Raw genomic sequence first — 17,681 nt, 5'->3', positions numbered from 1 at the left:
AAAAACTTGAAATGAATAACTTAATATAATATATATAAATTATATTATTTTTTTTTATTTAAACCCTGACGTTTACTAATAACCTTGTAGTTGATATTCAAACAATAAAATAAAAAAGATTATGTAAAACTAAAAAAAGAGTAGGTAATACCTATTATTAAACAAAAATAACGTTAATACACTACCTATACAGTCTTTTGTTGAAGTATTTAATTATTAAACGTGTCACTGAGACCTGAGACAATATTATTTAAAAATCAACAATAACGCATCTTTAATAACTGTTTATACCTCGTGGCTACTTTTAAAAACAAAATTTCAACTTCTAATCTTCACATTACAGGTTTTTTTCCGAAAAAAAAATTGCATAAAAAAAATTGAAACACCATGATTATTTTTTAACTAAAAATCGCAGTATTAGATAATAAATTATATTTTATTTTTAGCCACAATAATAGACAATTATTTATCGTTAATACTCGTAACTAAACACGAATATTCCTCTATAATAATTGAATGTAAATTATGATATTAAGTACGGATAATATTATCGTATAACTTGCCGTAAACCAAACAGCTATGATACATACAGTCATACGTATAGGTACATAATATTATTTTATGAATACAGTTCAGCGACTGATATACATTTTACGGCAAAAAATAAATGCACTCAAAAGCCGGTGAGTTATTATACATATAGATGCAAAAGTCCAAAAGTTATTACATTAAGAACACGAAAAAAAACTTTTACGATTTATAATTTTTTTAAATTTGTATTAAAAATTAAAATTAAATAATTAAATACCTAAATGATAATAAAATAATAATACATGCAATATTTCGTGACTGGTATACATCGGTGAAGTTTGAAAATCGAGTAAAACTGGAAATAATATATATATATATATATATACATATACGCATATCTCGAAATGTGATAAGCCCCGTTACACATATATTTTTACATCATTAAATACCAAAATCTGTAGTAATAATAAAACGTTACGAAACGAAAATTACGTTGGAAGAGTTTTTGCATAAATTAGTAGTGCGAAAATAAGGATATTTGGACTAGTGACAATTTAAAAACCATTTATTATGTAGTAATGAATCGACGGAAATAGAGAGAAACGATGCCTCGAAATAGTGGGTAGAATAATCATATACGTAAACACAATTTTCTATAATATTATCCATCTCTACAACTTCCAGTTCACGAAACGAACACATATAATATAAAAGGGACACTTGAAATATTCACGTAAAATTTGCATGCAATTTACAGTCTATTAAACTATTAAATCAGCTAACACGTAATCGCGAAGCTCATCCAACCATTATGGGACGAAGAAAAAAATAGACCACTGTTGATGCTAATGTGAAAAACTCGTGAATTATTTATATTTTCATAAATATTAAACTTGCGTGATTCCCCACTATCTAGTTTTTTTTTTTTTCTATCGTTCGCCGTTTCTTTGCCTTTTAAGCTATTCCTTATATGCGAATACATTTTTTTATGCCATCATTATCCATTCCTAAACGATAACCAAGGCTTTGTGTGCTAATGAGATGTTATTATTTATTCTTGTTTGTCATGCGATCGCCAACTATTGTGAATTTATTTAATTACCTGAGGTTTAATATTTCAATTTTAAATAAACCCGGCCACACGCGTCCCCACGAGTGCACTTACAGCAGTGTTGTCAAGACTGGGCAATGCGGCAAAATATTGCGTTTTTTTAATCTAAAAGACGACATCGTGCAATAATGGCGCATATAGCTGTGTAGAAATCCATTCAAGTACTCGTAAAAATCGAAAGGCTTAACCGTAAATATAACGTCTTGGGACGTTAAAAAATAATAGATTTATTACGACCCGGGTGGATAGAAGAAATGGGAGAAAAATAACACTGGGCTGTAAAAAAGTTTTATTAGTATTCTGTCAGGCGGTTCATATGGTATTCAACTGTCGTTTAAACTTCGTAGATTTTACTCCGTTAGCTATAATCCCTGTTAAGCTATAATCTACTCTGATTAATCGACAACAGAATACATTTCCTCTTGCAAATTAAAAATATCAACTCAGAGCCCACGCGACTTTAATTTGTTGATTATTATTACCCTCGTAATAGGTAATTTATGATAAAAGTTTCATATAAAATTCGTTTTTTATTGGGATTTATCAATATGGAAAGGTTTTTCCTCATCATGTGTTTTTCTTTTATAATATGTTGTTTATTGTTATTATGTACATTATCCTATTTACGTATTGTGTTTGAAATACAAATTGTATGTTTTCCCAATAAATATAAAAAAAAATTGTTGAAATATATATTATGATAAAATATTGTTGTATGCAGGTTGACTCATATAATTTTCCTTGATAGCTCGATAGCATACACACAACCATTTTCACAATCACTACTTTTGTCAATATTGTAACCGCTATATCTGATTTATTTATCAGGAAAAAAAATACGTTTATTTATAATGATGTATTGAGTTTACAATAGTATAGTAATGATTATTTAAAAATATTGAATATACTATACGTAAAATTATGATTTTATTTGATGAAAGTTACCTACTTAGAATAATATATTTTTTAAGATGAAGAAAATTAATAAAAATAAATTAACCTATTTGAGTGTGAGTAATATGTCGAAATATGAATAATTATTGTTTTCTTAAAAGTTCTGTACTTTATAATTTAATAATAATCTATTTTTGATTGGGTAATACAAAGGTAGGTATGGAGTGTGATGTAGTTATTAGACGGAATAAATAAAGTATTATAACAATCATAAACAGTATAAAAAATAAATAAAATTATTGCGAAAGTGATAAAAAATATTATATGAAATAGCAAGTCGATGATTTAAGTACCTACCTAATTAATACTTTATAATAATCATGTTACTGAATAACTAATATACTAAAAAATAGCAAATACCCCTGCAATGAATTAAAGTATACAAAATAACGTCATGTCAAATATAAAATGTTGTGTATACATACTTAGTATAAAACAGTGTTATTATACTTATAATACGTATGAAATGTATTATGTAAATATGTAATATAAATATCGAGTTATGAGAATTATTTTTAAAAAAAACTGTTGTGAACAATTACTATATTATGTATGTAATAAATTACTAAATATGATTTTGTTATTTAAAACATATTAGATTTATTTCAATTATTCAACAACATTAAAACATTGTTAAAGTTGTGTTTAATACGTATTTTATAGATCAATCAAATTGTCTGTACATTATTATAATATTTGAGCACTTTGCAGACTGACATAGAGTGTAATATTATGTAATAACCCGCTTCAGTTAAAATCAAATCGAAGGATTAAATTAATTAATTATATTTCAGTTCAAGTAATTAAGTTTAGAATTAATTAAATAACAAATCTTGAATAGGCAATTATATACAGAAGATATTAAAATGAAAACGTAAGAGGCCGACATGTGAGTCTACGAGTATACCCCATACACGCGTGCACAAGTGTACTAATATTGCATAAGTAAAACGCCGTTTTATAGAATACGGAAAATAATGAGGTCGACACTATAACATATTATTAATATAATATTATTATTATTACTGCAGTGTGCCTACATAAATTAAAATATCATATTTTACATACTATACCAACACGTGATTCAAAATATAAAATTGTATACGATATTATGATTTGATTAAATCACATGAAAATTAATTATGAGTAAAAATTTTACGACTAAATATTTTAGTATCGAAATGTGAATTGTGATGGGGAAAAAAATACGATTTCCTAGAATCATCGATCTAGAATATAGATAATAATATTTTTAATCGCGAAAATATTGCTTTATGAATAATTTATAACGCAACTATCGATACACGTGTTCTTCAGATTCAGCTGTTGTAGGGTTGGGCCCACGAGGGTCAGATTTTCAGACCTTAAAGGTTCACAATATTATGATGTCTTGAGAGCACACGGGTTTTTATACACGGTGACAGTGTCCTGATTCTCATTATTTCCTATATTTTCACTTGCAAAAACTACACGAGTCACAGTTTTGATAAAATTGCGATATTAACAGGAACATAATATATTATAGTATAATGTGTTTCCATTCGTTGAATATAAAAATGACTTGTGTAATAGGTACAATTTTACGAATAAAACATTTATCGGAAAATCTGGTTGAGAGCGAAAACGTCTTTAGTCAATGGCTCGTGACAAAGTTCGATCCTTACAAGTATTTATTTTTGAATTCAATTCAAACGTGTGTAAGTTGATATCGGTTTATTATCTGATGTGCTTCCGGTAAGTACATTTCGTTAGATTTTTTCCAAATTTTAGTTTATACGATTAGATATTTTGAAACAGTCGAACATTATTTCCTAATTCGAGGACATTTGTTTTTAAATTGTGATAAAGACTTTGGAATGATTAAACGTACCTAGTTATTGAATAACGTTTACAGTATCTAAACAATATGTCAATATTTCAAGTTAATAATAAACAGTAAAGTAATAAGAACAAGTTCAAACTTCGAAGTCCAACTCATATAACACACTTAAATATTCTTGATTTTAAATTATGGTGGAGTAAATATTATAAGAAAACATGCGATTCGGTGAAACTTCAAACAGATCAGTTCCACGTGAGAAAAAAGTTTCTTTCGATGTATCAGTTTTTCACTCTTATAAGAAAAGGGTGGTAACATCTAACAAAAGTATCAAAAGTATCAATAAACGTAATTCCTAGTTGACACTTGACACTACCACATAGAACTACCGATGAAAATATATAAGAAGAAATGTTACTAATTAATTCAAATAAAATGAAGAATATAAATAAAGCAACATCGTACTTATAACTCCTACTAAAACCGACAAATCCTTTAGTTTTGGAGTACTATTTTGAATTGGCTAACTATTGAAAAATAAAATATGTATATAAACCATTGTATGGAAAATTTTAATTGTTTAATTTAATACTGAACACATTGTGTAAAACGTGCACAAACGTACGCAAATCTGTAATTTAAAATAAAATTGTTCTTGCTTTGTATTAAATAAATAATTTGTTTGCAGTATTTACAGTTTAATTGAAAAACGATAATTAATTAAAACATTTTTATTATTAAAAAGTTATTCTTTGAATAAGATTATAATATCAATCTGAAAAATTATAAATAATATGCATTATTAAACAGAAAAACAAACAAATAATCATCACTAACATTTAACCATACACTGTACAGTATCAATATTTAAATATCAATAGACAATAACACAATCGTATTATTGCACTATGTATACTAATCTAATTTTATAAAAGTGTACAGAAAATCGAACTTCAAAAAATAATTTTTATATACTTTTTGATTCACTGAATTCAAATTGTCCATTAGAACAGCAGCGCCGAAAGTAGTTAAGTACCAACAAAAATAAGTACTGTTGCCAATTTTATTTGATCTGTCTATCGTCAATATCAATACAAAAAGACATACATTGCATATTAGTAAACACGTTATATAACTAGTTACTATATTTTTAAAATCTTTTTAACTATTTCGTCGTTATTAACATACAATTTAGTGTTTTAATCAACCTTAATATGTGATGTGTATATGTTTTGTGTTACGGTTCAATGCATTACACAATCTCGATATAGAAATAAATGGGTTATAATTATAAATACTTACTATTCAGTATTTCTAATTTCTTTCTATCCGATGACTTAATATCAGTGCTCATAATTCGGAAGCAAATTGACAACTGTGTTTGGAAAGGCAACAACTACCGTTTATAGAACACCAATACAACATAATATGTGATAAAATAAATCATAATAAACGAGTATCCTACACGTGAGTAAAACCTACACGATTCATATTCATCAAATATCAAAACAAAAGAAAAACTCTGATAATGGATTATGTAATATTCCCTTTAATTTTAATCAACCGTTAAACATAGGTATAGTTAAAGTTTAGAACTAATACGATGGTTAAGCGCGCATACACGTTTTAAGGAATTTTTCAGCAACCTTATTTGATGTTTGAAATATAATTTTAATATGTACCTTATATTAAAAAGGTATTTAAAAGAATTCAATTTCAAAATATATTTTCAAAAAATGGATAATTTCAAAGAATATGTGAACAAAAAACAATAAAATCTACACCCGGAAGAAATAAAAATCAAATTAAATTTGAAAAAAAATCCCTAACACATGTGTGAGCTTAACCATCATTCTATTGGATGGATTTCCTTTATGTGAGATTATATTTGACATTTACGTCAAACACCATGCACGGGAAAATCACGTAGGAAACGATTGGCGAATACGCTATAGCCCACTCCCCCCTCCCCCATCCATTGATCTATTTACATGACAGCTCTCCTGTGTAGATCATTTTTTACGTCAAACTAAAAACCAATTTCAAAAACTCGATCTATGTAACAAGTTTTTTTCATATTCAAAATTTACCCATTTCAAAAGTTTCCAAACAATAATTTTATTATAAAAGTAAAAATTAACAATGATGTTTTAATGTGTATTTGTGAACGTTATTAATTAATTAAATTAATAAGCATTATGTTCAACTTGCCAAAACTTGAGAAATAGTTAGGTATTTTCTAAAAGTAAAAAATGATATTCTGAAATTGCACGCTTAAAACAAACTTAGTGTTTCTGTTTTGACATTTATAAGACATCTCGATATTTATGAATATTAGGCATTTAGGCTATGGGCCAAGAAAATGTTCAATGTAGCTTACAAAGTTGATTTTATGCGTTTAATTATGATAGTAATCTACTTGATAATTTGATCCAATTAATCTAACGCATTAACATTTTGATAAGACGTTAAAAGTAATATTAGTGTGTATTTATGTTAATATTTAATCTTAATTGAAAATCTATTTTTTATTTAACCAATGACTAATTAGGATATTAATTAGTAACCTACATTTGTAAATATATTAAAAAAAATCTAAAATAAAATATTAAAATGTATTTTTAAAAAATAATTCAACATAAGATTTCAATATTAACTACAAAAAAAATAGTTGTATAGCTTTGTACTTAAGTACACAGTTAGTATATATAATCTATAAAATAAGTTAATATGCTATTTTAATCCCTATAATATCATAATTCATAGATATGTTTAAGACATACTCGTAAACAACACAACGTGATTTAAAAAAATGATAAACATCATAATTTGTAACTTGAAGGGAAATATTTAATGACTTGTAAATAATTTGAATAGTAGAACCCATTATGTTTATCCGCGAATAAAGATTTCTGAATATTCTTGTATAGGAAGCGATTATTTATCAACATTATGATGCTTAAAGCAATTGGTTTTGGGAATCAATTAATCGTGCCATTATCCATTAGCATTATAATTTTCAGTGAAACAAATTAAATTAATGAGATTAAAGTAATGTCTTAACACTTAATAAATTAATAACTAAAGAACATAAACAAATTGATAAAATTACATTATTTCAAATTTAAATTTAAATATAAGTGCTTTTAATTACTAAATTATTGATAAAATAATTACAATTTATCCAAAAGAATGTTTTAATTATAAAACAGGAGGTATTATTTTTGAATTCACTAATTTATAATTTTCAACAAATATCTAGGTACATTTTTAAGTATCTATTAAAAAAGTGTTAAAATATAGAAAAAAGTAACAAAATGTAAATTTACAGAGCAGACTGATTTATATTACGTTGTATATTATAATTGTAAAATAAAACAATCGTAAAACCAACAATATGACATAAATAGTATTTTTTCACTTATCTACACAAAGTCCAAAAATTATCTGCATATAGAGCGCAATTTAACGATGGTGTTAAAAAAAATGTAAAAATGCGAATTCCATACATACTGTCATATTGATAGAATTGTAATTTTAAATGTTGTCTCAAGTTTATAAATATTCTATAATATTTTTCTAACTAGGTATGTTCACAAATTGAGTATATTTCCTCGATTTTTATTTTTCTATTAACACTATACAAGTATGAAGACGATAATGTAAACAATCACGTAAATTGAGCTCTGCTCAGAATCGTCTTTTATATGCGATAAAAGTCTCGTCCAAAATTTAATATGATAGTAAACCCAACCCTTAGTAAGCCCTTCTCAAAACAGTGAACTAAGAAACATGCGAAGAATTTATATTCCTTTTATTAGCTATATATTCTTTGTAGAATATCGAACGTAATATTTAATACAATTTAAGTCTCAATATTACTAACCAAAATGTCAGCTTAAAGTCTATCTAATATCAAAAGTAGTTAAATGTATTTTAATATTATTTTTAAAACTTTGTGTAGACCATTTGTAGAAGTTTAATTCTTAGCTATTATGTACTTCCTTCAAACTCCATAAACATTGTAATTTTTCGGATTGGTTCAAGTTATAGAATAGTTATTTTATAACTAAAATCACCCAAAATAATAAAATACTTTTGTCAAGTATCAGTTATATCTATTCAACATTATCAGTTGATTAGAAAAGAAAAATAATTAAAAATGGGTAACTTTATAGACATAAACCAACATTTAAAAAAAAAAAAAAAGATCAGCACCATGAAATGCAAATAACTGTCATTTTAAATTGCATCAAAAGAAATTTATTTTGCTTCTTAAAGATTAGGAATAAAAAAAAAACTGAATACATTAAAAAAATCATAAATTTAAAAAATTTAATGTGAACCAATGTCCAATATATGAACAATTAAAATAATTGAAACAAACTTCGACTCGGTACATAACAGAATTCGTAAAAATCTATACAGTGAGGTATATTTAAAGCCGCTGATCGACGCACGGGCTACCGATTGTGCGGAATATTAATCCAGATATAAAGGAAATGAATCTTGTTTCAAAAATGACGGTTTTCAATCAACTTATTAAGCATTTTCGAACACGGTCATGTAAGTTCGACTTTGTTAAATTAAAAAATATTCTATGTGTCTTCAAAACTCTAGGTTCGTACCATTAACATTATATTATATTATTATAATATACACATCGCACACATTATAATATACAACGGATTAACTAAATTGAATGTTAGCTGACTCGCAAGATGATGGACGAAAAATTGGTTTCGGAGGCAGATTGTGTTTTTTCATGCACATGATATTTGGAGCGTTAATACAACTAAACGATGAGTACTGCAATGTCGCTGCAGAGTATAAAATATGCTCGACGGAGCGTGTGACGACTGATGAGTCAGGTACTCAGGTGTATGATATCCTACGCAGTGCCGCATTAAGCCAAATTGCCGCCCCGGGGCAATATAAAATTTGCCGCCTCTATAATATATTAAAAAAAATTATCATATGATTTTCACCTCTCTTTATTCGCTATCATAAACACTGTGAGTTGATCTCGTGTTGTTACATCAGGAGTCGAGTCTACTATAAGTGAAAAATATTTAAATAATTTTTAGTTTTTTTTTCTATAAATATCTTGAAAATTTAATAGAAGGCTCCTAGGTTATTGTTTCAAAGGCAGATGAAAAAAATTAAAAATCATTAGTCACAGTTTTTATTTATAAGCATTTAAAGTTCAAATTTTGACAAAATACGGAAAAATTAAGAAAATTAGCAAATTTTTTTGAGTTGAGAATTCATAAAAATTTTTCTTTTTAAATCTAAGATTTGAAAATGTAATATAAGATTACTCATAAGTTTGTCTAACTTTATCAAAAAAAAAAATGTCTACAAGAAACTTAAATTAAATTTTTATGAGCGTCTGAAATTTATATTTTTACAACATTTGATAATTTCTCGATTTCTCATGTAACAATTTTCTTATTTTATTGTAATTAAAAAACGAATGACTGTAGATACTTGGAAATTTCACTAAATGTTTATATTAGCATTTTCTATACACCATAAAATTTTAAAAATATTTTGACTCTTTTTGAGCTGTTTACAGACATTGTCAGTTTTCAATTTTTTAGTTTTTTTTTCTATAAATATCAATCAAATTTTATTTGTTGGGTAAAAAAGTGTGAATATTTAATATAAAGCTCCTGATATATAATAGCAGTTGAAAAATATTAAAAATACATAGGCAACATTTTTTTTATAAGCATTTAAAGTTCAAATTTTGACAACTTTTATCAAATTTATAATTTATTAATTATTTTGTAGTTAAATATGTATAAAATGTTTAACATTTATGGCTAAGGATTGAAAATTTAAAACAAGGCTCCACATAAATAGGTTATATATAAATTACTTTATTCACAATAATATCATCAAATATACTTATTGGTAATATCATAGGCTGACTGACCGTTATCGCTCAGAATCGTTTTTCTTATACAATGATATTATATCATTGAATTCAAATTTAACACCATCCATTACAGTGACCCACTTGTAACCTACTGTACAGTAGAGCGACTTCCACTTATCCACCTTTTTATCTTTTGCTGCTTTTTGGTAAGCTGCACCACTTAATTTAAGTCGCTTACCAGATATACTATAGTACTCAATAACATAAATTTAACAAACACAACACTGTTGTCTACCGAAATTGCATCGAGACTGTGGTAGTGTGGTCGTCAACAGACGACAGTCGATGATAAGATTACTAAAATGATCCTCAAATACGTATTTTTGCGATTATTATTAGATCATACAGCCCGCATTGCCCGCAACTGCAAACAGGCGACAGCTCTTCGATATGATTGAGTCACTCGCCGAAAATTAAAAGCTATAAATAACACAGACACACAACTGTGATCCATTTAGTTATTATTGAATCGTTGATAGATAAAATTATTATTGGTATTAATATTTTTAATATAATAATAATTATTTTAAAAATTTAATACGAAATTCGTAACGGAGAACGTATAATATTATAATATGATATATTTTCTAAAAATCTGCCGCCCCTCAAATCACCTTAAAATTGCCGCCCCGGGGCAATTGCCCCCCCTTGCCCCCCGTTAAATGCGGCTCTGATCCTACGTCATAATAGTGGTCGTGTACGATACACGATGTAAATAGATGAGTGGAGCTGGTTATCGTAGAAATAGCACTTAAGTCGCGGCACATTTGTGAAGTAAAAATTGTAATATCCCTATCCTTGTGGTTAAGAGCACGCCCTCCAGGCGTACAATATTATCAAACATAATAGTAAGTATTATTCAGGGCCCCGCGTGGGCTCTTTTCGATATTTTAATGTTAAAGCAATTTATGAGCATTTTGAAATTTACAAATTTGCCATTGTCGATAATAATGTATGATACCGCGTATCAATAGAATAATATTATACCTATACTACAGTAGTACAGTCTCGTGGGTCTCGAAATAATGTCGGGGGAGGTCTCGTGTCTAATCGAACTTGCAGCACCTTCTCTTTCCACCAAAATTCACTTCTCCCCCTCGCCGTAAGAACGTAGGCGTACGAGTATACATATACCGACAATCAATATACATAATAATAACTATTATTATTATTGTATGACGTGTTTTTTCATAATCCGGTGGCTTACCGAAAGGGGGGGGGGGCAAAGTGGTCATTCCGCCCGATCGGCCGTATTTTTGTTTTTATTAACATATTACGTCATTACCTACCTATGATAATATTGTTATCGTGATATGCAGTGTCAAACTCGCGGGGTCACATATAAACATATTTGTATCCAGGCTGTGTATGGATGAACCATAATATGGAGTATTATATATTAGGCAATATTTGTATATAAATCGATTGAATTCCATATAAGATTTTTTGCTCCTCCTCCTGCTCCTCCTCCTCCTCCTTTTAGAAATCCTGGCTATACCAACGACATACTGCCATCGTAATCCGCACTATACCTACATAATATATTATAATAATTGTCATAATATCATATAATATTAAATGTTGTTGTTGTTGTTGGATTGCAGCGGCGGCGGCGGGTATTTCGACAAAGAGCGGATGAAGTTACCCCCATGATGCCCGTTATGCTGATCCAGCACCACTTATTGGCCGCTGACGTATTCGAGTGCTTTACCGTTCGGATGACGGTATCCCATTCACCGGCACACCGGGCAATGCGCTACTACCGTATCTGGATATACACGTGCAACACCGTGCTCATGGTGTGCGTCGTGTGCTTCGTGGTGATCGCCTACCAGCTGGTGGTGGCCGACCAGAGGCTGCACCTGGTGCCGGGCCTGGACCTGTGCCATCCCAGCCTGCTGTACGTGTACGCCGCGCTGTTCGTCCAGTGCACCGTGCTGCAGATCGTCGGCTTCCTGGGCGCCCGGTCCCTCAGCGAGCGGCTGCTCAACGTCTACTGGCTGCTCCTGCTCGGCCTCCTGGTCGGCGACGCCGTGCTGGGCGTCTACTGGGTGTACAGGTACGACAAGATGGTGGCCCGGCTGAAACCGGCGCTCCGGGACCGGCTGGCCGTCGACTACGGCCGAAACCGGCGGTTCACGGCCGTCTGGGACAACCTGCAGCGCGACCACGAGTGTTGCGGCGTCAACGGGCCGCCGGACTTCTTCAACGTCACCGTGCAAGTGGGCGGTGAGTGTCACATAATATTTTTCGTTGTTCGTTTCGCCTCGAGAGCGGATCCATCACGGCGTCCACTATGTTAAGTATGGTTGTAGGGATATTGGTATGTGTCTATGTATTATACGCACGGTGGAGGCAAAAGGGTCACCCACCGACCGCCGACATGGGCGTAACTATAGGATTTAATATATTAGTTACGGGGGCTAGGTCCAAGAAAATCAACGTACAAAACAAGCCGTAGATGCAGAGAGTCAATAGAGTTTAGTAGTCACATAGTGGAGTCTTGTAAAATCAAAGTTATTGAAAATAAACCATACAGTAAAAACGTCCCTCCTCCACCCTCGTTATTAAAATAATAGTACCTATGTATAATATTATATATTATTTTATAAACGTATAATACGCTTATGTTTAGATGTAAATGTTTATAAAATACCATTATATCGATTATCTTATTAGATACCTAATTCTCTTTCTATATTTATTACAGACAGTTGACTGAATCTTTTTCTGGTCGTAGTCAACCTGAAGTATGTCTTGATTCTCCCTATACATAAACTCGTGCATGGTACATTCACAATATTAATTTATTATAATACACCTACGTATTGAGTTATTACTAGCTGATCCCGCGCACTTCACTGCCCGTACGCGTTTTGTGTGTAACTTGCTGCAGTAAGTGTAACTCAGCCCCCCCCCCCCCTGGAAAGAAATGTGCGAAAATTCGATTTGATGCCTGTTTATACCTGATCTGACCGAATAACCAATGGTAACCAATAATATAAATGTCTACTAATTATTTCTCCTATAGAGCACTTCCTCGGGTTGGGCTTACCAGGTCCAATTGTGAATCCAAACCATTCAAGGACCCATCCAAACACACAAAAAATTTCATCGAAATCGGTTCAGTTGTTTAGGAGGAGTTTGAATAGTTACACACGGACAGAAGAAATATAAAGATTTATAATTATTTTACACATAGAACCCATGATAGTTTTTTTTATGCAAGGAATTGGATTTTAATCAGGATGGGCTAAAAAGTAAAAACGAATAGTGGGCTAAGCTTAGGCTAACAATTTAAAATACTGTCAATATTATGTATTTATATAATTATTACAAAAAACTACTTTTAAATCAGAAAAAACTTTTATTTTAGTTGTTTCATCTCATGTTTTTTAAATTAGATATAATTATAAAATGTTATATTAAAACGCTAGAACTATTAAGATTCACCACCCTTTAAAAATAGCCTCTATTTGCAACACGATACCCCTTAAATTCGGCAATCCGCCCAATATGGATACGGTCGCACTATACCTATATTATATAATATTTTTGATCGATACTGTAGATTTTCTTTAAGCAGTGTTAGTTGGTATATTTGTACGTCACCGAACTTTTTTCGTGTCATGATTTAATTTGGTTCTGTGGGAGGCACAAAATGTCTATATATGCGTCGAATATAATAATATAGATGCACAAAAAAAAATCGCCGTCGTCATCGTCTGTTAGTAACCCCCACTATTATAGGCCTCTCCTCATTGGGTCACACCATGTTCAAAAATTATTATTATTATTATTATTATTATTATTATTATTATTATTAGTATTATTATTATCATGAGCGTGTGTGTGTGTGGGAGGACGTTGTATAAGTATACTTAGTTTTCATGTTTGACAATAAATTATTAGGACGATGTATTATTTACACCGTATAAAATATTCTAGATTCCAAAATTTCGAATACGATTTCAACCCAAATACACAACAAAATATACTCATACGCATATATTATATATAATGACGAACGCATTTTCAACGCGATCAATTTTGCATGTACTAAATAGTGTGTCACTATCCGCACGTCCGGGCCTTCCAACAGGAATATCAGTTATTTTTACCAAAACACACTCAAACGCTCACAAATCGATATTGATATTATATGATAAATGATACACATTTACGGTCAAATCTAGGTAGATCCAAATACATTCTTAGCAACTGCGCTTCTGATGTATTCTTATTCTATATTATTGAGTACCTAAACATTTTAATATTTTAAGTCAATTATTCTAAGCATGTTATTTTACTTTTATGGTTATTATGCTAAGAATTAACGATGGTAATTAATGTTAGGGAAATAAAAATAAATGTAATTTAAATTAAAAATCGTATACGTTATACAGTAACGTGTAGCTCGCTCCTAATCAATAACTACATATGTGTATATAATATAAAATAGAAGAATTGTTATTTGTTCTGCAACCTTTTAAATAATAAAAACAAAATTACGAAAAAATGTATGACACATTTTCAAAAACCTAAATTCTGTAAGAGATTTATGATTCTAGACCTCGTTAGAAATTCTAGTTAAGCTACGTTATTAATTACAATGTCTCTTGCGTTATAAATGGATACCGGAATATACAGGCTTAATTATTCAGCAGTTATTGCATACGGCCACGTAATAGACCTATATCTTCGAACTTTCTCGACGGCTGTAAGTCATACTCGTTGGACCACTATTTAAAGTACAACATAATTGTAATTCAATGTACTTTCAATGATAATTAATTTTCATTCTTATATAAATAACCTTTTAAAAGCATAGACTAAAGTCTAAAATAGGCTAGGGAGATACGGGGAATATGATAATAACGAATTTATTTGTAGATACTACATGAAAATTATTTTATTTTAGGTATAATAATATTAATATAAGGTGTGGGTAATTGTATGAAATAATTATAATAATATGTATTTTCATTCACTTTTTCTTTTTAAAACTATAACGCTAATTGAGAACCTCATTAGTTAGTTCCATGCCTGGTTCAATTTTGAAAAGAATATTAAAATAAAAAGGTGCGAGGTACATTAGCACCAGATGCATATCAGAGGAAATAATGCATCATGCAACGGCTCAAAATAGGTAAAAAAAAGTAGCATATTATTATTCTAAGAACTATGTTTAGGTAGAATCCTCTACAAGTACAATCCCAAACAACATTTTCAGGAAAACACAATTTAAAAAGTTATAACCTCCGATATCTCCAATCATATAGTCAAATAAGATCGTCATGTGTAAAATAATAACATAGTTTGTAAAAAATGTTTAGTTAAGTTTTCAGATCTTTCTACTTACAAGTATTTTATTATATATAATTCAAAATTTAAACAATATTATAAAAAAAAATGTTGAGATTTTTGAATAAAAGTAGCATAACATCGAAATTAATAAAAAGTTTGTGATAAATCATCAAGTCATACAAATTTGAATCCAACATTTTTAAGTAAAAATCAAATAATATGATAATGTTAAGTGTGTTAAAATTGTAGATACCTACCACTTGTTGAAGTTTATTTATGATTAAAATATATATTAATATTGATAATCGAGTACCAACTTTTCTAAATTCTAGGTATATTGTTTTCTAAAATGTATCAAAATAACCAACATTTATCAACCCAAATTATAATTAAAAACGTTTCTTTGAGAGTGCCGTAAATGGTACACTTAATGTAATTCATTACTGAACCATTTAAAATATTATCTGTTCTTAATACCAGCTGCCTCAATTTTTTACCGGAAAAATAGATACAAATTTAAATTTAAAACTAATACAGCAATATAATATATAGGTATAGGTAGGTACATACAATTAATGCAAATTAATATTGCATAGAGTTTAAATATAAAATATTTATTTTGTAGATACTTGAAGATATATTGAAATGAAAGAATTTAACTTTAGATATTGTATCAATCGACAAACAGCACAAAGTTCAATAAAAATGTCAAAATATCCAGAAAAAAACAAATAAAGAGCGTTAACCAAATCTAGTTGCTAGAAAGAGCTTGAATTTGTTTAAAAACTAATTTATACAAGGTACAATAGGTACCACAAGAATATTTTATATTAAAATGAGTAAAATTTAAGAATAGTATACGTATAGGTTGGACATAAAACAAAAAATACAGTGCAAGCATTTAAGTCTAAATAGACATAATCCGATAATCAAATCTGTTTGTGCAGGATTATAGGAACGCAAATACCATAAACAATAAAGTATAATATTCTATATAAATTGAACAAGAATCAGCGCTTACCTATCGTTTTGTTTAAATAATAATTTTAATAAAACATTCTCACGCCATACATTGAAATGTTTGCGTGTCGCTGGTCTCCGCTTTCGTGTAAGAAAAATCAAATATTTATAATCGTTATAAGAAAATCTTTAAGAAAATTATCGTCGTATTTTTTTTAACCGTAACACCTATGTTTTTTTTTGAGAAATTCGAAATTTAGAATTACTATATAATTCTTTTCCCCTCTAAAATAAAAATTAAGTTAGGTATGATTAGATCCAAAAAAAAAAATGTTTGTAGATCCAACGCTAAGTATACTAAATTATAAGAAAATGAAGATAAAAATATAACATTTATTTTTAATAATATAATTTTAATACAAAAATAAACTTGATTACTATAATATCTATAGTAATAATATTGCCATATTGGTACTTAGTTATTTTTCTGTTGTCCATTTAACAATGGAATAATTAGTGTTTCTTAAAAAATACTGTTATACATTTCATACTTGAAATTATGTTAAAAGTTGAAACTAATATGTTACGTATAATATGTAATATAGGTATCTATAAGTATAGTTAAATACAATAAGTAACAGAGACAACAATAAAATTACAATGTAAAATACGATTATTATAGGTAACCTAAAATGTATAAATTATAGCGAAAGGTACCTGGGTTATGGTTATAAATTAGAAAAAATATATAGAACATTTCAAAAGATTAAATCTTGTTTCTTGTGTAATACTGCTTAAAATTATGGAATTTTGCAACACGTATTATTCTAGCTCCAACTTCCTAGGTAGTATAAAAAAAACTTTTACACTTCTCAAATATTTTAAAATATATTTGAATTTTAGAAACATCAATATTATATTGTAAATTATAAATTATAATCTAATTATAGATACCATAATTTATACCATAAGTAACAACTAACAAAATACAATAATATTTTTTCTATAACTGAAGTTAAAATTATAATGATTTTTGTTTTAATGCAAATAGATTT

General features: G+C 28.9%; 2 protein-coding genes across 2 annotated transcripts in view; one reads left to right on the top strand and one right to left on the bottom strand.

Annotated features, from left to right (window-relative positions):
* The window catches only part of LOC132946802 (uncharacterized), a 148,491-nt gene that overhangs the window by 121,962 nt on the left and 8,848 nt on the right, over positions 1–17,681 (bottom strand). The window lies entirely within an intron of this gene.
* Positions 1–17,681, top strand: part of LOC132946803 (uncharacterized) — a 76,497-nt gene that overhangs the window by 52,738 nt on the left and 6,078 nt on the right. The window contains exon 2 of the mRNA XM_061016884.1: positions 11,964–12,588. Coding sequence (XP_060872867.1) covers positions 12,009–12,588 — 580 coding nt within the window. The 5' untranslated portion in view covers positions 11,964–12,008. The remainder of the gene's footprint in view (positions 1–11,963; positions 12,589–17,681) is intronic.

This window comes from Metopolophium dirhodum, chromosome 6, assembly GCF_019925205.1.
Source record: "Metopolophium dirhodum isolate CAU chromosome 6, ASM1992520v1, whole genome shotgun sequence".
Taxonomy (NCBI): domain Eukaryota; kingdom Metazoa; phylum Arthropoda; class Insecta; order Hemiptera; family Aphididae; genus Metopolophium; species Metopolophium dirhodum.
The sequence above is the reverse complement of the archived record's forward strand: the minus strand, read 5'-3'. Positions and strand labels throughout refer to the sequence as shown.